The sequence below is a fragment of the Marmota flaviventris genome, chromosome 2, assembly GCF_047511675.1.
Source record: "Marmota flaviventris isolate mMarFla1 chromosome 2, mMarFla1.hap1, whole genome shotgun sequence".
NCBI lineage: Eukaryota > Metazoa > Chordata > Mammalia > Rodentia > Sciuridae > Marmota > Marmota flaviventris.
The window spans coordinates 149799539-149824331 of record NC_092499.1 but is presented as its reverse complement, the minus strand read 5'-3'; the positions used below and the strand labels follow the sequence as shown (position 1 = coordinate 149824331).

Sequence of the window (24793 nt, the reverse complement as noted above, 5' to 3'; positions counted from 1 at the left end):
CAGAGGACGACATACAATCAATCAACAAATACATGAAAAAATGCTCACCATCTCTAGCAGTCAGAGAAATGCAAATCAAAACCACCCTAAGATACCATCTCACTCCAGTAAGATTAGCAGCCATTATGAAGTCAAACAACAACAAGTGCTGGAGAGGATGTGGGGAAAAGGGTACTCTTGTACATTGCTGGTGGGACTGCAAATTGGTGCGGCCAATTTGGAAAGCAGTATGGAGATTCCTGGGAAAGCTGGGAATGGAACCACCATTTGACCCAGCTATTGCCCTTCTCGGACTATTCCCTGAAGACCTTAAAAGAGCGTACTACAGGGATACTGCCACATCGATGTTCATAGCAGCACAATTCACAATTGCTAGACTGTGGAACCAACCCAGATGCCCTTCAATAGATGGATGGATAAAAAAAAGTGGCATTTATACACCATGGAGTATTACGCAGCACTAAAAAATGACAAAATCATGGAATTTGCAGGGAAATGGATGGCTTTAGAGCAGATTATGCTAAGTGAAGCTAGCCAATCCCTAAAAAACAAATGCCAAATGTCTTCTTTGATATAATGAGAGCAACTAAGAACAGAGCAGGGAGGAAGAGCAGGAGGAAAAGATCAACTTTAAACAGAGACATGATGTGGGAGGGAAAGGGAAAGAAAAGGGAAATTGCATGGAAATGGAAGGAGACCCTCATTGTTATACAAAATTACATATAAGAGGTTGTGAGGGGCAAGGGGAAAAAAACAAGGGAAAGAATTAAATTACAACAGATGGGGTAGAGAGAGAAGATGGGAGGGGAGGGGAGGGGGGATAGTAGAGGATAGGAAAGGTAGGAGAATACAACAGTTACTAATATGGCATTATGTAAAAATGTGGATGTGTAATTGATGTGATTCTGCCATCTGTATTTGGCGTAAAAATGGGAGTTCATAACCCACTTGAATCGAATGTATGAAATATGATATGTCTAGAGTTTTGTAATGTTTTGAATAACCAATAAAAAAAAAACAAATAAAATGGAGGCATGCTGTCCATCTACAACTACAAAAAAATCAATAATATGTAAATGTATGTAATATATGGTCACTTCATATGAAGCTAAAATATATTAGTACAATGTTCTTTTACATGGAGACTGACAAAATACAATGTTGGTTAATCAATGTTAGTTGGTTAACTACTGTCTATCATACACTGGGTGCAAGAATACAAATTGTACAGTTTTGCAGGAAAGAAGTTTAGCCATATATTCCCAAATATAAAATGAGTAGAGTCTTTGATTCAAGTTTGGGATCTTAGCTATTTCAGGGTAGAATCAAACAATTTTATCAAAGTGTTTTTATATGTAATTATAGTGTTTAAAATATAATGAAAACTGAGGAAGAACTTAAATTTCTTCAGTTAGGGATTAGTTTATTATATATCCATGAAATGGATTTCTAGGCAGCTATTACATAGCATAATATACACTAGAGATTGGCAAACTATGCCTCACAGGCCAAATTCAGTCCACTGCTTCTTCTTTTAATAAAGTTTTATCAGAATGCAGCTATATCAATTGATTTATGCGCTGTTTCTACATGAATTTATTTATGTAATAGCTGTCATGGTTGCTTTTATAATACAAGGGCAAAGTTAAGTAGTTGCAATAGAGTTTGAATGGCCCAGAGGCCTGAAACATTTAATATCTTTCCCTTTATAAACAGGTTTACTTTCTTCTGATCTATAGCTATATTCATTGGCATGGAAAGCTCTCTGCAACATATTATTGAGTGAAAAAAACTAGGGCACAAAATCACATGTTTAGTGTGATCCCTATTATATAAAATCAGTGGTATCAAGGAAGAAAGAAAGAAAGGCAGCTTAAAGCATATATTTTTAGAAGAGATAGTTTGAGTTATATTCACCAAAATATTCTAGGGTATTTGTGAGTTGTGAGACTTTTGGTAATTGTTTTCATAGCTTCTTTATATTTTTTGGCACTTCCTAAGTTTCTAAAAATCAAGAAGGCTATATTTTTAATTGAAATGTAACTTTGAGGAATATCCACATAAATAAAATAGATAAATGGCTAGTATCTTTATTTATATAGAGTTTATATCATTGTTTTTTGAAAAAAGTACTTGAACTGATAACTCAAAAATTAGAAAACAGAGCTACTAAGCAGGCACAGGGGATCTGTAAAAGCATTGCAAACAATACGATATGAAATTGTTTTGATTTTTAATGAGCAAATTTTAAAGTCACTCATACTTACCAACACTGGTTGGGAGAATTCAATGAAACTATTCATAAACTTTTGGTGACCTTTGAGATTGTTATATTTTGGCAAATAATTTGGCAATGTTTAAATACTTTTTAATATACCCTGGGATTTTTGCAACTTTAATGAACACCTTGAAACAGCAATCTCACTTTTAGGAACATACATTTCTAAGGAAATCATCTTCCATTTGGGAAAGACCATATCCCCCAGGTTGTTTAAGCAGTGTCAAATATCTTAAATATAAAACTAAATAGAATTGAACATAAAAATCTCACAAGTGCTATATTTTTGCAGAGGCAAAAAATCTCTATAGGACAAAATCAGGTACCTATGAAGATACAGGACAACTGACATTGTCATGAATTGCTGGTAGGAATGCAAAGTAGCCACCCAGGAAAACAGCTTTTAGTCTTTTACAAAGTTAAATATACACTTACCACATACTACAGAACAGTTTCACCCTATATACCTACTCTTAAGAAATGATAACTTACGTTAACACAAACACACAAGTGTGAGTATTTAGAGCAGTTCTATTCATAATTGTTAAAAACTAGAAACATCCATATTGTTCCTCAAAAGGTGAACAGATAAACTGCAGTGTATCCATACAGTGGGTTACCAGGTGCTATTAAAATCCACAGCAACTTGGCTGAACTCAAGGGTACCATGCTTAGGAAAGGAGGCAGTCTTCAAAACTCATATTGTGTGATTCCACGAAAAGACAAAAGCAAAGGTTGGAGAGCAGATACGTGGTCACAAATGTTAAGGGTGGGGATGGTGTGAAGGGATGGCACTGGGGAGTTCTTTGATATGATATGCTGTCATCCTCACTGTGATCTAGTTACCAAACATCTACATGTATTATAACTTATTGGACTGTACACCAAAACTCAGGAAATTTGACTGTATGATAATTTTAAAAATAAATGAAAATAAATCCAGGTAGGAAAAATTGGAAGACAGTACACTAAAATTACAGTGTTATTTGCTTATGATGATAGTATTATGGGAATTTTTTCATAACTTTATTTTATTTATTTATTTTTATATGGTGCTGAGGTTCCCAGGGCCTTGCATGTGTGAGGCAAGCAAGTGCTCTACCGCTGAGTCATAACCCCAGCCCCTATTATGGGCATTTTTCTTTATTTTTTTATTTTACCAATTTAAATGAGCACATTATTTTTATAACTAAGTAGTAAGATTATAATGCACATATCCAAGAACTCTAAGACCATATTAGTTTTTGAAAGTTGGGAAAGGGACAATTAACCCTTCATATTGCAATAATATCTGAAGACACTGTGCATCTTGGGTTATCAAGGACATTTCAAATTGTGTCCAGGGATCTGTTTATGATATTGATTAAGTATGCAGTTCACTTTAGAATGTGAAAATGGAAGTAATCATAGAATTTTTGCCTTGTTAAAGCCTCTTTTATTTGGAAGTTTGGTTTTTTTGGAGGGGATACTGGGGATTGAACTCAGGGGCACTCAACCTCTGAGCCACATCCTCAGCCCTATTTTGTATTTTATTTAGAGATAGGGTCTCCCTGAGTTGCTTAGCACCTCATCATTGCTGAGGCTGGCTTTGAATTAGAGATCCTCCTTTCTCAGCCTCCCAAGCCTCTGGGATTATAGGCATGCGCTGCTGCACCTAGCTATTTGGAAGTTTTACTTCTATGAAATTCTCCATTCACCTGTATGTTTGTGTGTGTGTGTGTGTGTGGTGCTGGGGATTGAACCCCAACCTTTCACATGCTAGGCAAGTGCTCTACTGCTTTATTCACCTGAGGCCAAATAAGTGAGACTTTGTCATAATGTGATAATAACCTCATGTGAATGTGTTACCTCATTTGTCTCTCACATCCCCTCCCCTGCCCCTGGAAGGTGAGTAGGATCAGTGTAGGCTTTTCTGTTTATAAAGAAGAAACTGAGGGGCTTGGGCTGTAGCTCAGTGGTTGAGCACTTGTCTTACACATGTGAGGCACTGGTTTTGATCCTCAGCACCACATTAAATAAATAAATAAATGCATACATAGATAGATAGATAGGCAGATAGATAGATATTGTGTCCATCTACAACTGAAAAAGGGAAGAAGAAACTGAGGCACAGAAACTCTAGTGAAAAACAGTGGGCAATAAATGTATCATTTGCTATAACTTTTCTCTCAGGAAATAGATTGCACTGTTTGGTTGCTTGCCAATCGTGATAAATGGTAATATTCTCATGTTTTTTCCTCTTGAGAATTTTATGGACATCATTAGAAATGAAGTAAATGTGTGTTGGAGGAGAGAAAATATTTGGGTTTTGTTGAAAAATTCACAAGTGCATTGGCTGTAATTCATTTCTCCCATCTGTTTGTTTTTCAGGATTTTATATTGCACCCTGATTCTGCCTCTGCATTACCTTGAACCTTTCTTTTCATATATCTTCCTCAACCTACAACTCATGATCCTACAGGTCCTTCACCTTTACTGGGGTTATTTCATCGTGAAGATGCTCAAAAGATGTATATTCTTGAAGGTAAGGGCTGTTCAAATATTATTGTTTCCAACAAGTCTACTTCATTGCCAGATTAGAGGTGGAGTCCAGATGATGGAATGCACAAGGTAATTTATAGGTTAATCAGAATGCTTTTTTTATTTGATTATAATTAATGTCATTGTGTTTTATAGTGATGGGCATTGAACTCAGGGCCTCATCCATACTACACAAAGACTCTACAACTAAGCTACTCTTTGGTTATTATTGGTAAAAAATGTTCTCTATGATGTAGTTAGATTTTTCGTGAGTAGGACTCTGAGGTACTTTTAAGAAACTGCTTTTAGAGGCTGGGGCATAGCTCAGTGGTAGAATGCTTGCTTAGCATGTGCAAGGCCTTGGGTTCAAACTCTGGCAACCCTCACCCTCAATAAGTAAATAAATAAACAAATAAATAAATAGATGAATAAAAATTGATTTTATTTGGGAATGTTATTTTGAATTTTTTTAATTAAAAATTGATTACTACTTTTTAAAGAATCACCTAATAAATCAAAATTTGCTGTACTGAGTGACCAGTTTTATGATAGCTGAGTAATATTTCAAAGTGCTTCCCTGTGCTGAGCATCCAATTTGCATGTAATGGTCTCTCCCTGAACTTGCTTCTACTTTCTGAAATATTTTTCATCATTTAGTTGTACTATGTTTGTAAAGACATCTTTTCTAGATGCAGCTATGCATCACTTAGCAATAGGACATGTTCTAAAAGATGTGTTAGGTTATTTGGTTGTCATGTAAATATAAAGTATGAAGTGTACTCACACACATTTAGTTGGTATAGCCTACTGCACATGTAGGATATAGTGTGTGTGTGTGTGTGTGTGTGTGTGTGTGTTGTAGCTGTGTGTTGGTTGTGATGAGTGAAATAACGTGAAGATAAATTAAGCATGAGAATATGATGTGACCAAGTGGTTTGGTAAATACAAGATAGATGAAGCTGTTACCAGCAGAACAGAGCACAATGTTTTATAATACACTTGTTTTAGTAAGTATCAAGAATACCCTATAAAGTAATTACAAAATGAATAGTAAATATAAAAAATAATCGCCTAGTCATTTATTATCATTCTCTAGTATTATATACTGTCCATAATTGTCTGTACTATACTTTTATGTGACTGGCAGTGCAATAGGTTTGTTTACACCAGCATCACCACAGACATGTGAGCCACTATTGTGCTATAATGTCATGATGGTTATAATGTCAGTAGGTAATGGAAATTTTTCTCATGGGACCGCCATCATACATGTGGTTCCTTATTGACTAAAGGTGGTTATGTAGCACATGACTGTAATAACAAATTGATAATACCTTTTAGACAATAGAAGATTTTGTTTTGTTTTGTTTTGTTTTGAATTAGGTGTGGGTTTCAATTCCAGAACAGTGTGAGAAAAGGACTACAGAAATGAATAAGGCACAATCACTGGCTTTAGGGAAGTAGTCCGTATCTACTGGAGGAATATTCACCTACTGTCAACAAAACATAATGTATAGAATATCCTGTGCTAAATAGAGGTTCCAGAATCTTTCTGTGAAAGAAAAAGATAAAAGAGAAATTCATTTACTCAAGGGACCAGGGCAAGTTCCACTGAGTGATGGAGTTTGTGTTGCACTTTTAAAATAAGGGGAAAAATGAGATCCCACTCCTTCTTTGTCTAGAAATCACACATCTAAGGAAGTGTCAATTAGCCATGCTTCAAGTTGAAAGTTGCAGCTGGCCCATCCTGGGTGTTATCATCTGTGTATAGCAATAGCATCAAACATCATGGATAACTCGCATGCTATATGTAGGCTGGAAACAGTCAAATAAGTTTAATTTTTTGGCTCAAACCTCTGATTGATTTATTTTTCCATTTTATTATATGAGTCTCAAAGATGACTGAAGAGTTGACAGGCAAAATGAATATTGTAAAAATTAACCTGATTTTTTTTTCCATCTTAACTCTTGGATCTAGACAGAGATATAGGAAATTGAGATACCACTGGATTAATTTTTTTAAAAATCTGAAAGGTTTTTTTTTTTTTTTTTTTAAACTAAATTACTACTGATACAAGTGTGTTTCCTAGAGAGGGGACTCTTTCATTCAAGTTGGAGTGCCAAGAAAAGGAACTTCCATTGAATGGTTCTAGCTCATGAAAAATCTAAATAGTTTTACTATGATCTGTGAAAAAGTTATCTTATGTCCAAGTGTCTAATAAAGTTGCAGTAACTGAGATAAGGTTAAGAATTTGAACAGCTAGATGATTTGCATATCCTGTAGTTGGGTTAGAGGGAGGGCCATGAGCTGAATCTGTAATTCCATTGGATCAAGCCTTCCTGGACCTCCTATTCTCACGCAGAAACTAGCCCCTTAGTAACTGGTGAGTGACAACAATTACAGTCCTGGAAGGGACCCAGGGGAGAGCAAATCTTGGAAGCCAAAAGATACTCTAGTTTGGTTTTGTTGTGATTTTCACATTTCTGATTTATAAAGGGTCATGCCAGGCCCGATTAGAAGCCTAGCAGTCTGGCAAGCCATGGACAAGAATCCCTGATTTCTTATGCTGTACTTTGGGAAAGCTGTTTCCAATTGCAATTTGACAGCAGTGGTGAAGGGCCCCACAGCCCTAATCCTTGTAGTTCTTATGACTTCAGCTGGCTTGCATATGCACTCTGTTTTCCACAGCAGTGGCAAAACTGGCTGTGAAATCAGCGTATTCCTCCAAAGCCATAAAGCCTCCTTTTAAAGAATGGTATTTGAAGGCATAGTTGCATTGCAAAGGAAAGAAGAAGGGTAGAGGCAGGAGCTGAAATTCTTAGAGGAACAAGTAAATCAGTTTTCAACTCTGTTTAAAAGTATGTAGCATTTAATGCAGCTCCACTTGTTACTAAGGGGACTATTCTCGGATACTTTAAAAATGGAATTGCAGAAGTTCATAGGCCTCCAAAAATTTCTGGTAAATCTTATGACAGAGATTGAGAATTTGGCCTTCAATTTCTTATACATGGCAGGTTCTAAGTAAATAATTTTAGAAATACAAATGAAAAAGTAATTTGAGGAAAACAAACAATATTGTTTTGGGTGGAAAATTATAAGCTAATTTATTATCAGTTATGATCTCCATGAATTTGTACAGCAGACTGAGAAGAACAAAATGTTTATACTTCATAAAAGTAGCATTTTTCTGCAATGTTACATCTTATTTTCCCTAAACAATGGAGTTCTGGTATATATATACACGTGATGAATGAAGGCCTCCCACTCTTTGCTTTTGTTTTGAATATCTTAAAACTATCACTGTGATATCAGAGGACAAGGCTTGGCTCTGAAATGTGATTCCTATAAAGTGGGTGATTTTGTGATGAACTACCAACCCACACATCACATCAGGAAACATGAAAAGCTGACACATTCATCTTGTCATGCTCTTTGCAAATATGAGAAGTGCTTTGAGAGGAAATGAGAAGGAACATAGTATGCTTTTGTTTAATATTACTTAAGAGAACTTGATCATCCTTAAGCGTTTTTTTTCTTCTTTTTAAATATCATACTGGGTCCTGGCCAACTCAAGCATGTCTCTGTGACATCTTATATTGGTGAAGAGCCAAGTCATTCAGGGGGAGCTGGCGCACACAGCCATTAAAGCTGGGGTGGAGACACTAGCCCCTTGGCAATGTGCCCCAGCCATCTGCAACTCACCAGGCAGCATCTCTTAACTTCATAGAATGACACTTTGCATACCCTGCACTAGCTTAGTTAAAGAAAGGAACATGGTAATAAACATGAGGAAACTGAGGCCTGGACAAATTTATAAGGATTTTTGGCAAAGCCAAAACTAGAACTTCAGTCTTTTAACTTGTAATATTTCACCTTTTTATCATTTCTCATTTGAATTAAGGACAAAGATTTAATAACCAGAAAATTAATTTAAAAACTTTCATGGAGTCAAAAATAGTAAACAAACCAAGTAATCAAAACAATAGTTTAAAATAGAGCACATATCCCTTAACTTACTTTTTGAACTTTTTAAAAGCATAAAAAAATATTTTCTTAGGTTTTTTTGTTTAGTTTACTTTTGTTTTTAATCCCAAATCACTGCCACATAAAGCAATTAGGTAGCTAAGAATACAGGCTCCAGGCAGATTCAAACCTTTGCTCTCCCATTTCTGGCAGAGTGATCTTGGATGTATGACTTCTACTCATTACCTCAGTACCTGCCTTTTAGGATAAAGCCCTTCCTACATCATTAGGCACATAGTAAGCAGATAATAAACATTAGCTGATATTATCATTCTCATTACTTCTTAAGCAAGTTTCTTCTACTGAATTACAAAGAGCCTGCTGCAAATAACAAGTTGTCTGGCAGTTGGCTCTCATCAAAGCTCTTCATTTTAGACAGTGCAGCAGCTGATGTCAGGTGTTAGAATCTGTGGCTGGCAGCCAAAGGCTCCGATGACAGTTTTCAAAGTTGTCTTCTGCCAGTTGATTTTCATGACTCACGTTCTGTATGATCCTTTTTGACACATTCTTTCAAATGTCAGCATATTAGAGAAGAAACACAAAATCTGTAACATCCTAGATGCCAAGAACACTATTAGTCAGTACTAGCAGATATAAAAACTGTGCTTGGTTGGATGAAAATTTCATAAAAATGTTATAAAGGCTGATGATTGAAATAAAGTATTATAGAGGTGCTCTTGATTTATATTTCTATATTCCTGAATATTTATGCAGATTAACTAGTTTGATAACTTACTTCAAGAAACAGTGGAATTTATAAACTTATAACGGCAAAAAATCAATGTGGTCATGTTTACTGGCTTAGAGAATTTCAAATCTGCGTATACTTCTACACTCTACTAAATAGAATCCCTGTAGAGTTTAAAGCTGGAAGAGACCATTAAATGGCCCACCATGACACCTGGCTCCTCTCCTCAAGGTCTTACTATTGTTTTGAGCACGCCACTCACATCCACATATGTGAATGCGTGCTGGCTTTAAGTTTCATGGTGAAGCCACTGTCAACACCCCTCTGTTATACAGGAAGAGAGTGAGTATGGGTGACAAAGTTACATGACTTGTCCAAGGAGACACAGTAGTAGGATTCACACTCATGAAACCAGAAACTTCAGAGCCCAGGTTGTAACGCTGTGCTCTTCTTCTTTCCTAGTAGTTCAGGACCTGTGAATGTATGTCTTTAAAATATAAGTAATACATATTTTGCAGGTGTGTTTTTTTGTTTTGTTTTGTTTTGGGCAAAATACCTTTATTTATTTATCTTTATGTGTTGCTGGGGATCTAACCCAGGGCGTCACACATGCTAGGTGAACTGTCTACCACTGAGCCACAACCCCAGCCCTTGCATGTGTTTGTGTATTTTTCTGAATGTGTATTTAGTATAGCTTATGCTCAACTCACAAATTCCACAATCTTTGACTTTGCTTACTAATCTTTGTTATCAATTAATAATTGATAAATTAATTCCTGCTCTTCATACAGGGCATTCTAGAAAATTGCATGAAGTCTATCCCATTTGGGGATTCTCTGGCTTAAAACAATTATAAACTGACTCTGAAAGGATAGAGTTGCTTAAAGAAGTCAAAGTTAAAGAGTCAATCATCTTCATGGCTCTAAGATAATAAAAGTAAAAAAAAAATGTATTATCAGTGAGAGGCAGGTTTCATAAGTAAGCCCACCTCTTCCTAGCTCTCTTGCTTTCATGGACTTACTGTTACTTTGTCCTTGACTTGGAGGCCTCCATATTGGATCCATAAGTATAAAAGAACACCCAAATGAGTGCTCCAGAGAAGACCCAGCTGCAGGATTTTATCTTGAGATGGAGGCAGGTGTGCAAGGAGGGCTTATCTGTTGAACACGTAAACAGAGGCATAGAGCGGGTGGGGGGGGTGTTCCAGGGTCATTCAGATCAGAACTTGGGCATGCACATTGATCTGAATTCCAGTCAGATATCTTTTCCCTACCCCAGGATAACATTGTCCTGCATTCCTCTTATAATTGGATATTCAATATCTTTGTGCAAGCTATTTGGAGATTCTGTTGCTTTTTTTTATTCTAAAATGATTCCTCTTTCTAGTGTGTTGGGACAGTGATGTGATAACCACATTCAGGAGTTGCAGTGCCTCTCTGCAGCTAGGGACAGGAGGGTGTCTCATCAGCTTTTAATTCCAGCAAACAGACCTATGAGAGAAAAAGATTAAATCAGTGTTTTTTTAAAGAAAGTAAATATTTCATTTTGGCTTTCTTTACTCCACTTGTTTCTTGAAAATAGGTATGGAAAGCAGCTGAGAACTGTTACCCTAAGGAGATTTTGGTCCCTAGGTGTACATTTAAAAACAGCCATCCTCACTTCTCTTCAATTGCCAATGAATTATTTGATTGCATGAATGATTTGCCATACTTGCTTTCTCACTTCCCTTTGCACACTCTTAAATTTCTTGTCTGTTTTCTAAAAATGGTTTTCAAAATGCCAGTTCTTTGAAGACAATGGACTGGTCAAGTCATTTGACCAGTAGAAAGTCAACTGATCAGTTGTCAAACAAAGGAACTTGCTTCAGAGGAAAGCAGCCTAATGCAAGCATTTCCTTGACCTCTGTAGCATTTAAATCCTGCCTTTCTTTCCTCTTTCCCAAATGGTGGCTAAGATGTCTTCTGAGCCACTGATCAGATCTTATTGTTGTTGGAAATGAGGGCAAGGTTGGGGAAGAACCAAGTAAAAAGAAATTAGAAAAGCTCTGATATTTCTTGCACCCGTGATTTGAAAAATCATTTCACAAAAATGGAATGCATCTTTATATAATCCTGAAAAAAATAGATCATCTTCATTTTATTAGTAGAGACAGACAAGCACACACATACACACACACACACACACACACACAGATGTCATATGGAATTTGAGCTTTTCACAAGGGGCACAGGCACAATTCATGGCTTGTTAATAAATCTACACATTTACGCCAAGATGTAAAAGTTTTATTAGTGGGCTCTTGGGCCAGAAAGATTGGTAAAAACAGGTGTGGGGAGACTCCATGCTGACCAACACTGTCCCTGTTGATCTCCCACTATTTTCTGTGGCCACATCCTGTATTCATCTCCCTATCCCCACTACATAAGTCTTAGAAGAGAGCTTCATGTAACACAAAAGAAACCTTATTCCTGAAAATGCATTCAGTTTGTAGCAGAGGGTATAAGAAATTAGTTTTTAAAACATTTCCATTTTGATCTCTAATGTGGGCTTTAGTTTCTGAATGATTTATCACACAGATGACTTGATCCAAGTTCTGTTTTGGGAATAGCCAAGTATGTCATCTGAGGAGCTCTGGGCTTTCAAAGGAGCTGTGTTCTTTCAGAGTTTCCTTGCCACATTCAAGGGCTCAGGAGATTCAAGGAGAGTAGCACTGGGCACACACTCTTCACACAACTCCACAGTCCATGCTCTGGAGGCCCAACCTGAGTGAGCCTTGTCATTTCTAATGGGCCTTGGATTCACAATGGCTCCAAGTAACTGGTATGCTTCTGTAATATATTTTCAGTGTGAACCTGGAAATGTGGTTATGTCTGTCAAAGAAAAGGAATTGGCTTAGGATGGGACCAATGAAGTATCCCCAGCGCCCTCTATTGAGGCCTGGCCACAAAGGGGACTTTGGCTTAATGTTAGAACTGGCCCTTCATGGTAGCTACATCTATGTAACAATTTTATGGTCGCTTCCACACAGAAATCTACTTACCCTCTTAACCTGGATGTGAGATGGCATGAAGAATGCGAGGAAATCCAGGCTGCTGGGAGGGCCCCAGGATCTTGGCTGCCCAGCAAAAAAGAGGAATGAGGAAATGATTAAACTGCATGAGGTTGCAGAGTTAGCCTGGAGCAAACATGACCCTTTGAAGCTTTCTGTTGCCATTGTTTTTCCTCTTCATGTCATTTGAGAATTATATGTGTGTGTGTGTGTGTACGTGCGCTCATGCATAAGAGCATTTGTGTCTCCCTCTGGAGAATGGACAAGTCAGTTCTGCCTCTCTTCAACTCTGTGCAAGTCAGTTCCCATCAGCCCATGATAAGACTTAGAGAAGGAATTGTTGTGTGTCTCCCTACCACAGGCATACAGAGCCTTGGTCCCCAGGGGTTCTAAGCACCACACCACCCACAGGGCATTCCTTGTGTGCCTGGTTCCAGCTCCAAGAAGAGGATCCACATTTCTTCTAGGTCAGGAGGCACACTACCAATCAGAGGGTTCAGAGTCCCAAGTACTTACTTAAACAGGAAATCTTGAAAAAGTCTTTAATTTTTTAAACTGTTTTCTCATTGGGGTTAATTACTATCCTTCCTTCCCTAAAGGACTGTGATGAGGAAAAAATGTTCTACATGAAAAACTGTTGAAACTGTGAGGTAGAGTAAGTGGCAGTGGTGGTGTTATAGCTTTGGAAGCATACCTTTCGCAGTTTCCAAGCACGGCTCGATTGCAGTTGATCTTTCCTGTTCTTCCCACAATCCCAGATACTCGTTTCTCTCAGGCTGTGAGTCCTTATATGAGCTGCAGCCCATTGGAGGGCCTGGAAACACTTTATCTAGATGTCTGATGAGAAAACAGGCCTCTTCTGGGGTTCTAGAGCATGAGGGGTGCTCTAGAAGGTAGCCCTACCCTAGGAAAGGAGTTGGGGCCAGGCCTCACCTTGCCCAGAAGCTTACAGAAGGTTTAGGGAGACGAGTGTTGCAAGTGCTGCATTCACTGCTTCATCTGGTCTTTTTTTATTTTTATTTTTAGCTGTAGATGGACACAATACCTTTATTTATTTATTTATTTGTATGTGGTACTGAGGATCATACCCAGTGCCTCATCCATGTGAGGCAAGCACTCTGCCGCTGAGCCACAATCCCAGCCCCTCCTCTGCTCTTTTTAGTCACCATGGAGACAGTAGCCCTCCTGGTCTTTGGTCTCCACAGAGACTGTATCTTAGCAGTCAGGCTGAGCCTCCCTTCTTTGAGGCAGCCTTTAACTCTGCAGGCCTGCCTCTAGCTCAGGGCCCTGGTGACACTTGAGGATGGATGATTTTTTATTGTTAGGACTGTCCTGTTCATTGTAGGATGCCCACTAGATGACAATAGCATTCACACTGGTTGTGACAACCAAAACTGTGTCCACTTGTCAAATGCCCACTGGAAGAAGTTGTCTTCATGGGAACCATTGCCTCTATGTATATATGTCCATTTCCTATCTGTGTGGGTAAATCATGTTCTCCTCTTATTTTCTAAGGTGGTAAAAAATGTAATGTTTTTTTATATTTGCCTACAGATTTACTTCAGCCTGTCTTCATTTCTTGTGTAAGTGTCTATCTGGTATTATTTTTCTCCTGTCCTTTTCTCCCATGAAAGCACACATTTCTTGTACCACAGGTTTTCTGGCAATTAATTTTACTAGCTTTGTTTTTCTGAAAGTATTTTTTCCTTCATTTAAAAAATGTGGTTTTGCTGGGTTTAGAATATCACATTAGTCTCCCTTCCATCATTCCTTCCTTTCTCTCCTTCTGTCTGTTTCTTCTTGCAGTACTTCAAAGCTGTTAATCTGCTGTTGGTGAGATGTCTGTTAACTTCTTATCTTTATCCTCTGGCTGCTTTTGTGAGTTTTCTCTGCAACATTGGTTCTAGCAATTTGACTATGATGTGTCCTTGTGTATTTTTCTTTTTGTTTATTGTGGCTAGGGTTTGTTGAGCTTCTTGAAACTATGGATTTATGGCTTTTATTGAATTCAAATTTAAGCAAGTTTTTAAAAGTTTCTTCTGTATTCTCTTATACTCTTCTGAAACTTCAATTACCATTTGTATTGGCCTACAATCATTGACATTCTATTCGTTTTCAGTATAATATTTTATTTCAAATATTTTATCTCTATAAATTTCATTTTGGTCTTTTTAAATCTTTCATTTCTGTCCTTATTATGTTTCAAATTTTCTCTACCTCTTTGAATATATAAAGCATATTTACAATAGCTATTTTAATATATTTGTAAAAATTCTATCATGTTTGGTATTTCTGGGTCTATTTATATTAGTTAATTTTTTCCTAGGTATGGGCCATGTTTTCCAACTTCCTTGCAAATTTTGTAATTTCCTGTTGGGTGCCAGACATTTTGAATTTTACATTGTTGAATGCTGGATTGTGTTATGTTCGTTTAAATAGTGTTGGATTTTGCTTTTGTATGTAGTTAAATTTCTTTAGTAAAGTTGTTCTTTGTCTGGCTTTCTTTTAAGTTCTGTTAAGATGAAAGCAAAATAGTCTTTAGTCCTTCTTAACATTCTCCCAATTGCCCATGTAGTAAGAATTCTTTTTACTCTAGACATTGACAAGACAACAATAAGTGGCCAACCCAGTATGAGCTCTGGGGATTGTTTTGTGCATGTCTTTTGGGTCATTTGTTTTCTGCCCTCAAGTAGTTTCTTCATACTTTTCACAGATCAGTACTCAGCTAAAGACTGAAGAGAACCCACTACAATCTCTGGTTCATGCTCCCTCCCTCTCTCCATGGCTTTCTTTTTCCTTCTTCCCAGTATTTTGCCCCATAAATTCTGGCTTCTTTAACTTTGATAATCCCAGTCTCAGTTTCCTCAACTCAGTGGCACCACTGGTCTATTTGGGTTCTTTCAGTACACTGGCGTAATTATAGGACTGTCATTCTTCATTTTCCTTTTCTCAGGAATCACAGTCCCTAACTGCTTTCTGAACAGTATATAAAACCCATTGTTATATATATAGTACGTAGTTTCCTAGTTGTTTAAGGTGTTCGGGAAGTCTATCAATATTTTTCCATCCTGGCCAGAAGCAGAAGTCATAGTATTATATTTTCTAAATAACAATAGTTAATATACTTCCTGAGACAGGCTGCTCCAATGTTCAATCAAGTCTAATAGCTAGATGGCTCCTTCTTTTTTTCTGATTTTTCCCCCTAGGCTAGTGCTGTCCAATGAAATATAACGCAAGCCACGTACATTTTAAAAATTATCTAAAAATAATAACAGGCAACATTTATTTTAATGATATATTAGATGTACTTGATTCACCCTCTTGAGCTCTGCTCCTTCAAGGCTACCACTTTCTGACTCATAGAGTCTGGGCCCCCTTTTAAGTAGCAAGGGCTATGAACTACCAGGGTCTCATGTGGCATTTACGGCTTCCCTTTCTCTTTCTGAGGTGATGATGCTGTCTATGCTTCCCAAGTCCTGCCCTCTCACCCTACCCATGTCCATAGGGTCCTTCCAGCCTCCCTTCCCCACTTTTCCAGCCACAAGCTGGAATTGGAATGTGTATATATTTTTCTTCTTCTTATAAATTCTTTGAACAGTGTTCTCTGTTTTCAAGGAAAGCTGAAATCATGTGTCCAAGGTGATTCTACAGTTGTTCTTGGAGTTTCCGGGGGAAATTTAGAATTAGGCTACCCAATGTTCTTCAACTTCAGAAGCCCTCAAATAAATAATTTGCAAACTTGGGTGTTTGAAGTTTTTTTAAAGACAGGTATCTTACCACGTACTTCACAAGTGATGTTGACCATGTCCCAGTTTTGGAGGGCTCCCCAGAGCAGAACAGAACTACATGGTCACTATTCAAAGACCAACCAGATCCTGTTACTCTTCAGAGACAAATCAGATCCTATAACTGTTGTATTGGAACTAAACAGTTTTTGAGATATGGTCTGATAAATGCAAAGTCAAGCGAGTCTGTTAGGTCTGTTTTTCTGACAACTCCATGTCCATTGATGCAACCTACTTTTGTATATAGTTGCTGATATTCATATTATGCTGTTAATTCATATTTAGCTTGATTGATTAAAACCTTTAACTCCTTTTCACAACACTTTCCTCTGTTTGGGGATTGTGTGGTGTTGGTGATTTTCTCCTCTTGTTGAAGGATAATTTCCTTCTTGTTAAATTTCCTCTTGCTTGATCAGGTTATCATCTGAGACTTTTGTTTGAAAGCATGACATTTGGTTACAGGGACTTTAATGTTTTTGAGGACCTTCATTTAAAAGGCCTATTAAAGAAAATTAGGAGTATTCTATATAAGCCAGCTCATTAAAAAGTCATTATTATTTTGCCTGATGTATTTTTTAATCAGGAGAGGATTATATTCATAGTTAAGGCTTATATAGAATAAGGTACATTGCTCATATCCTGAGATCTTCCAGATTCCATATTTTTACTTTAGATCAACCTACTACTTACTGGCTATGTTGGATACAACTTTCTAGAATGACCTTTTGGTATTTGGCAGGAAAGTACTCACAGTCTGGTCCCAATCAGACCACTTCAATCAAAATCTATGAGGTAGGAACCAAACTGAAATTTTTGACAGTCTTCTTTTCCACCCAAAGTGAATCTAATTTGAGATTCACTCAGTTAAGTAGAAAAAATAAGCTGTGTGTGTCCTCTCCATCACTGGAAAAGTGTACATGGATGTCCCTCCATTTACTGGGTTCACTTCCTAAAAAACCAGCGATATCTGAATTTTGCCCCACCTTTATAAACTTAGCCAACATCTCAACATTCTCCTCTTGCAAATTTTAACAGAAGTAGTAGATTCTCATGTCACAGTGGCGTTCTCTGCTAAGAAAAACTTCATAAATGAAAATTTAGTCTGTTGAAATAAGCGCGTTTGGATTCTTTGCTTAGTAGAAAACCAGAATTCTTTAAATTTTATGTGTCCCTGGAGAACTAAGAACATGATTCAAATTAATCATGATTTATTAATTATTTTTAAATAACCATTTATTTTTGTAAGATGAAATACACTTCTAATTTTATATTGCCTTTCTGGACTGAAATGTAGTCATGAAATAGACTAAGGAAATCAATTTGAAATGATGGAATTCTAGAACTTGAAAGAGACCCAGGTGTGTGATTCTGCTTCAACTTTTCCTTTTCACCAACAGCAGCAATCTAGAGGCTTATGGCCCTGCAAGTAGCCTGGCTGACCAGAGAGTGGTCTGTGACAACCAGCCTGTGTATTGCCCAGAGACTGTTAAAAATACAACATCTAGGGCCCCATTAGCCACCTTCTCACTGAGAATCTACAGTTCATAAAGAATCATAGATGGTAGCCAACTTTTTCTTCTATCAGACGGCGTGTCTCTGATTTGATATCAAGCTCCTTGATCCATTTTGAATTAACTTTTGTGCATGGCGAGAGAAAGGGATTCAGTTTCATTTTGTTGCATATGGATTTCCAGTTTTCCCAGCACCATTTGTTGAAGATGCTATCCTTCCTCCATTGCATGCTTTTAGCCCCTTTATCAAATATAAGATAGTTGTAGTTTTGTGGATTGGTTTCTGTGTCCTCTATTCTGTACCATTGGTCCACCCGCCTGTTTTGGTACCAGTACCATGCTGTTTTTGTTACTATTGCTCTGTAGTATAGTTTGAAGTCTGGTATCGCTATACCGCCTGATTCACACTTCCTGCTTAGCATTGTGGGGTCGGGCTCCAAATTCCTCAATAGGACACCCATAGCACAAAAGTTAATAACTGGAATCAACAAATGGGACTTACTCAAACTAAAAAGTTTTTTCTCAGCAAGAGAAACAATAAGAGAGGTAAATAGAGAGCCTACATCCTGGGAACAAATCTTTACTCCTCACACTTCAGATAGAGCCCTAATATCCAGAGTATACAAAGAACTCAAAAAATTAGACAATAAGAGAACAAACAACCCAATCAACAAATGGGCCAAGGACCTGAACAGACACTTCTCAGAGAAGGACATACAATCAATCAACAAGTACATGAAAAAATGCTCACCATCTCTAGCAGTCAGAGAAATGCAAATCAAAACCACCCTAAGATACCATCTCACTCCAGTTAGATTGGCAGCCATTATGAAGTCAAACAACAACAAGTGCTGGCGAGGATGTGGGGAAAAGGGTACACTTGTACATTGCTGGTGGGACTGCAAATTGGTGCAGCCAATTTGGAAAGCAATATGGAGATTTCTTGGAAAGCTGGGAATGGAGCCACCATTTGACCCAGCTATTCCCCTTCTCGGTCTATTCCCTAAAGACCTAAAAAGAGCATGCTACAGGGACACTGCTACATCGATGTTCATAGCAGCACAATTCACAGTAGCAAGACTGTGGAACCAACCTAGATGCCCTTCAATAGATGAATGGATAAAAAAAAATGTGGCATTTATACACAATGGAGTATTACTCTGCATTAAAAAATGATAAAATCATAGAATTTACAGGGAAATAGATGGCATTAGAGCAGATTATGCTAAGTGAAGCTAGCCAATCCCTAGAAAACAAATGCCAAATGTCTTCTTTGATATAAGGAGAGTAACTAAGAACAGAGTAGGGTCGAAGAGCATGAGAAGAAGATTAACATTAAACAGGGATGAGAGGTGGGAGGGAAAGGGAGAGAGAAGGGAAATTGCATGGAAATAGAAGGAGACCTTCAGAGTTATACAAAAGTACATACAAGAGGAAGTGAGGGGAAAGGGAAAAATAATACAAGGGGGACAAATGAATGTCAGTAGAGGGGGCAGAGAGAGAAGAGGGGAGGGGAGGGGAGGGGAGGGGGGATAGTAGAGGATAGGAAAGGCAGCAGAACACAACAGACACTAGTATGGCAATATGTAAATCAATGGATGTGTAACTGATGTGATTCTGCAATCTGTATATGGGGTGAAAATGGGAGCTCATAACCCACTTGAATCAAAGTGTGAAATATGATATATCAAGAACTATGTAATGTTTTTGAACAGCCAACAATAAAAAATTTAAAAAAAAAGAAAGTAAAAAAAAAAGAATCATAATCATAGATGGCTCATGTGCACATTAAAGTTTGAGAAGCATTGATCTAGAAAATTTATATTCCACATTACTGAAAGGAAAACGTCCGTATGTAGCCAGGTTTCAAGAACTCAATTTATGTTTAATGCATCTCCTTTAAGGAGGAAAAAAAACTCAATTGTTTTGTTCTGTGACCTCGTCAACTTGGACAATAAGAACTAATATAGGACAAAGGAATGTATTTTGCTAGTCAGAAAATTAAACTCTGAGTGAATGTGCTTCTTCTTTTTTTTTATACAGTGAAAGTTAAACATTTGCTTTCAAACTGGTATAAAATGCTTATTATATTGCTCTTTGTTTTACTGCCAAGTATGGATTTAGACATGGAGTCATTCACAAAGCTGTGGGACATTATGAGTCATTCACAACCTCCTGGGCTTTTGACATTACAGCAAAGCTACAGATTCTTGATCAGAGAGTTTAGTTACAGCATTTCAAATATACAACTACAGTTTTATTGAAGACATAGTTTCAGATGTTATTCCCAGAGATATGTGGAAGTACAGTGAGCAGAGATTATTCATTTACTAGGAGTGAGCATTTTATCCTCTGAGCATTAGTATATATTTTTTCTCATAGTCTAAGTTAGTGTTTTTATATATATATATATATGTGTATACACACACACACACACACACACACACACATATATATATATGACAGCGGAATGCATCACAATTCTTATTACATATACAGAACTCAATTTTTCATATCTCTGGTTGCATACTTAGTATATTCACACCAATTCATGTCTTCATACCTGTACTTTGGATAATAATGACCATCATTTTCCACTACCATTAATAACCCCATGTCTCCTCTCTTCCCCTCCAATCCCTCTGCCCTATCTAGAGTTGGTCTGTTCCTCCCATGATCCCGCCCCTATCCCACTATGTATCAGCTTCCTTAAATCAAAGAAACATTTGGCATTTGGTTTTTTGGGAATGGCTAACTTCACTTAGCATTATCTTCTCTAACTCCATCCATCTACCTGCAAATGCCATGATTTTATTGTCTTTTATCGCTGAGTAATATTCTATTGTGAATATATGCCTAGGTTAGTTTTTTTGTTGTTGTTGCTTGCATTCGTTTTTGAGGAATATAGACCAAGCCCAGACACTTACCTTAACTAATAGGCAAACCACATATAATTAATAAAAACGTTTTTATTCTGGAATCCTAAAATACATTTTTAAATTATGTAAAAAATAAGTCCCAAAGCATAGACATCAGGATTTGAGTTGAAACTTTGTGTGTGTGTGTGTGTGTGTGTGTGTGTTAACATGGTAAAGAGTCATATAATAATTGAGTGATGTTAGTTGTATTATATTTTTTTGTATATGCAGGTTGGTGAGAGATTTCCATGCTCTGTCATGTGATAGTGAATTGAAGGAAATAACAAATACTTCAGACTGGGTCCTTAATAGAGCAAAGAGGTTTATTTAGCTCGCAGTTTTTGAGGCTGAAAGTCAAAGATCCAAGCTTCTGGTCACATCTCACTGGGTCTAACTCAGCAAAGCTGATCACATGCTGGTAGCAACCACTCTTACCCATACCTCAGCACACACCCATTTCTCTCTGTAGGAACCACTGGATCCACCTGAGTTACCCAGCCTCTTGCATCTAGTTCAAGCCTTCACACTTATAAGGACTTCTTAACAGAAAAAAATGAGACAAGGTTTCTACTTGTTGAAAAATTTCCATTCAGCTTTGAAGTTAGACTCTAAGATGGTATTTCCCAACCTCATCATTTCTGAGATTGATGTTTGTACCGTACATAAGGGTGAACCTAGGTGGGACCCAAAGCAGGAGGGGTGATCAGTGTGGCTCTAGGCACCTGGGGCTCTGGTCGCTTCAAGAGCTAAGACAGAGGCACCTCAAGGACTGAAGGGATCAATATCTCAGCACACCTTTTAACCTTTCCATGGCACATCATTTGGAAATCTGTGGTGTAGAATAGCCTCTTAAATGACCACTCCACTGTGGTTCAGTTCATGATAAGTTGGTGCATTTCCTTTAGAAGCTGAGCTGGTGGACTGAAATTGTCTAAGAACAAATAATATTTTGTCTATCCCTAGAGAGGGGCAGGAGTGATACTTTTTGAATTTTCAGAAATCTTATCAACAATAGCAATCTTGCTCCTCTAAGACAGAGAAGTGGCACTGTCCAACAGGAATTGTCTGAAGTGGCTGCCACAAACCCTGCTTCAGGGGACTGCTGGTCTATAGGAGGTATTTGGAGACTAAGACATGTGCAGCTGTGTCTCAGAGGGCCAGCCTGTGCTGCACAGCTCAGTGGACTGCTGTGCCTGCTTGCTCTGGGATTGCAGGCCACACCAGCTCAGAATTTGGAGTCTGGCCCACAAGATTTGACATAGCTTAGAAATAGCTAAGACAACTTTTGGAGAACTGAGAAGTGCAGGGGCCTGTGTCAAAGAATTCAGCTGAGTGCAATAGGCTGGAAAATGAAATCTCCTGTAAGAGAAAGATTTTTAGGTTTTTTCTGTGAGCAACCAACTAAGTGAATGGTGGTTTCATTTGCTGAAAGATGAAAGATCAGAGAGAACTGTAGTATAAGTGGAGGAGACCAGCATCTGATAAGACTGTTAGAGAGCTGAGAGATTGGCTAACTCTTGATTTTTTGAGTTTGAAGCCAGGAGGACAGGTTCATACTGGGGATTTAAATTTGGAAGTCATCTACATTTAGATGATATTTAATTAATGCTGTGGTATAGGTTCATTCATTCACTCAAACCCACTCACCACTCACTCACTGACTGAACAAGTACCTACTGCATGCCTACTATATACTAAATGAAATTGCCTATAAGAAGCTAGTGAAGACAAGTGGTCTATTACAATACATTCTAACTCTTCCTATTCCCCATTCTCCCTCTTTTTCTCTCTAGAGGTGACCACTCCTTAAAACTTGTGTTCTTCCACTCATGCTTTTACACATTTATCATGTTTGAGCGTAGCTATACATATTATTGTTTCCTGTATTTTAAAACTTTACACAAATGGTATGACCTAGTATATATAATCATGCAGCTTGATTTTTTTCCTCTTTATAATTACTCATGTTGATAAATGTCTCCTTGTGAACATGGGTGGAAATTTCTCTTTAAGTGGAATTGCCAGGTCTAATTCACTAGATGCTGCCAAACTATGTTAGGCAAATTGAACTCTATAAAATTATTTTTTAACTTAGGAAATCAAAAGACTATCAACAGAAAAAAAGGTAATCCATAAAATGGGGAAGTATTTGCAAATAATTTATTTGATAAAGGATTACTATCTGGAGTATAAAGAGGACTAAAACTCAAAACAATACAAAAGTAAAATAAAAACGTGATTCAAAATAGGCAAAAGACTTAAGAGACCTTTCTTCAAAGAAGATATATAAATGAGCAAAAGCACATGAGGAGATGCTCAGTATAATTATTCATCAGGGAAATGCAAATGAAAACCACGATGAGATACCACCTCACATTATTAGGATGGTGACTATCAAAACCAGAAGATAATAAGCGCTGGTGGAACTTTAAAATAGTAAACCACTGTGGAAAACTTCTGGTGATTCCTCAAAAAATTAAATATAGACTTACCACATAATTGGCTATTCCATTTTTGGGTATATATCTAAAATAATTAAAAGTATATATCTGTACACAACATTAATTCACAATAGCTAAAACATGGAAGCAACCTAAGTGTCCATTGATGAATGAATGATTGAGTAAAATGTGATATATAATACAAAGAAATATTATTTTTACCCTTGAAAAACAAATGCTGACACATGATACACCCTGGATAAAACTTGAGGATAATGTGCTAAGTGAAATAAGCTTAAGAAGACATACTGTATGATTCCACTTATACGAGGTATCTAGAGTAGTTAAAATTGTAGAGACAGAAAGCAGAATGGTGATTGTCAGGGGCTGAGGAGAGAGAGAAATGAAGATCTCTTAAACGGGTACAGCATTTCAATTTCACAGGACTAAGATGGAGATGTCACACCAGATACCCTCTACAGTCTGTCTAGCTCTAAAACTTGCTTTTTCTCTTAGAAATGCTTTTTCTCCCCCTTCACCCCCTAGTGCTGAGGATTGAACCCAGAGCCTCACACATGCTAGGAAAGTGACATATCACTGAGCTATATCCCCTACCCCTTTTAATTTTTATTTTGAGACAGGCAGGGTCTCTCTAAGTTGCCCAGGTTGGCTTCAAATTTGTAATCTTTCCAAGTAGCTGGGATTACAGGCATGCGCCAATGCATGCGTAAGCTCATTTTACAACAGTCACTAGTATGGCAATATGTAAAAACGTGGATGTGTAACCGATGTGATTCTGCAATCTGTATACGGGGTAAAAATGGGAGTTCATAACCCACTTGAATCAAATGTATGAAATATGATATGTCAAGAGCTTTGTAATGTTTTGAACAACCAATAAAAAAAAAAGTCTTAGCAAAATGAAAGAATTTCCTAAGGAATAGAAATAAATTAAATAATAAATTATAATGCCATAATAAGATAATTAAATTATAACTAAAATTAAATTATTTTATTTTGATTTAATAATAAATATTATTTATTATTTAATACATCAAGATAAAACACATTCTATTTTACATTGGTGAGTTGGGACAGTATAAAAGAAAGATTTTGTGTCTGGCTCTGAAATTTTAAGAGGAGGCATTCTGTATACATTGGACCTGTCACAAAAATTGGCTTTATTTTATCTTCCACAAATCAGGGAACTATGAATAGGCAACTTTTAAGGTCATATTTTAAGCAATATAGACTTAAATACCACAGGATTTAAAAGATTTTAGGCACCCTTAACAGCCAAAATAATCTTGACAAAGAAGAACAAAGTTGAAAGACATAGACTTCCTGATTTCCAAACTTACTGTAAAGTTACAGTTACAAAGCAGTGTGGTATTGCTATAAAGATAGACAGACTGACCAGAGAGCCCAGAAGTATACCCTCACAAGACTGTCAAATGGTTTTTGATAAGGGTGCCAAGATCATTCAGTGGGGAGAGAACAAATTTTTTCAACAGTGATTCTGGGAAAACTAGATATTTACATGCTTTAGGGCTGAGTGAGCCTTTGGATGTGAGACGGT

At 37.2% G+C, this 24793-nt stretch overlaps 1 protein-coding gene across 4 annotated transcripts in view; it reads left to right on the top strand.

Annotated features, from left to right (window-relative positions):
- LOC114080805 (ceramide synthase 3) overlaps window positions 1-24793 on the top strand; it is a 159471-nt gene that overhangs the window by 121772 nt on the left and 12906 nt on the right. For all 4 annotated transcript variants that reach the window (XM_071608667.1, XM_071608668.1, XM_071608666.1 and 1 more), the window contains one exon: window positions 4649-4802. In XM_071608667.1, coding sequence (XP_071464768.1) covers window positions 4649-4802 — 154 coding nt within the window. The remainder of the gene's footprint in view (window positions 1-4648; window positions 4803-24793) is intronic.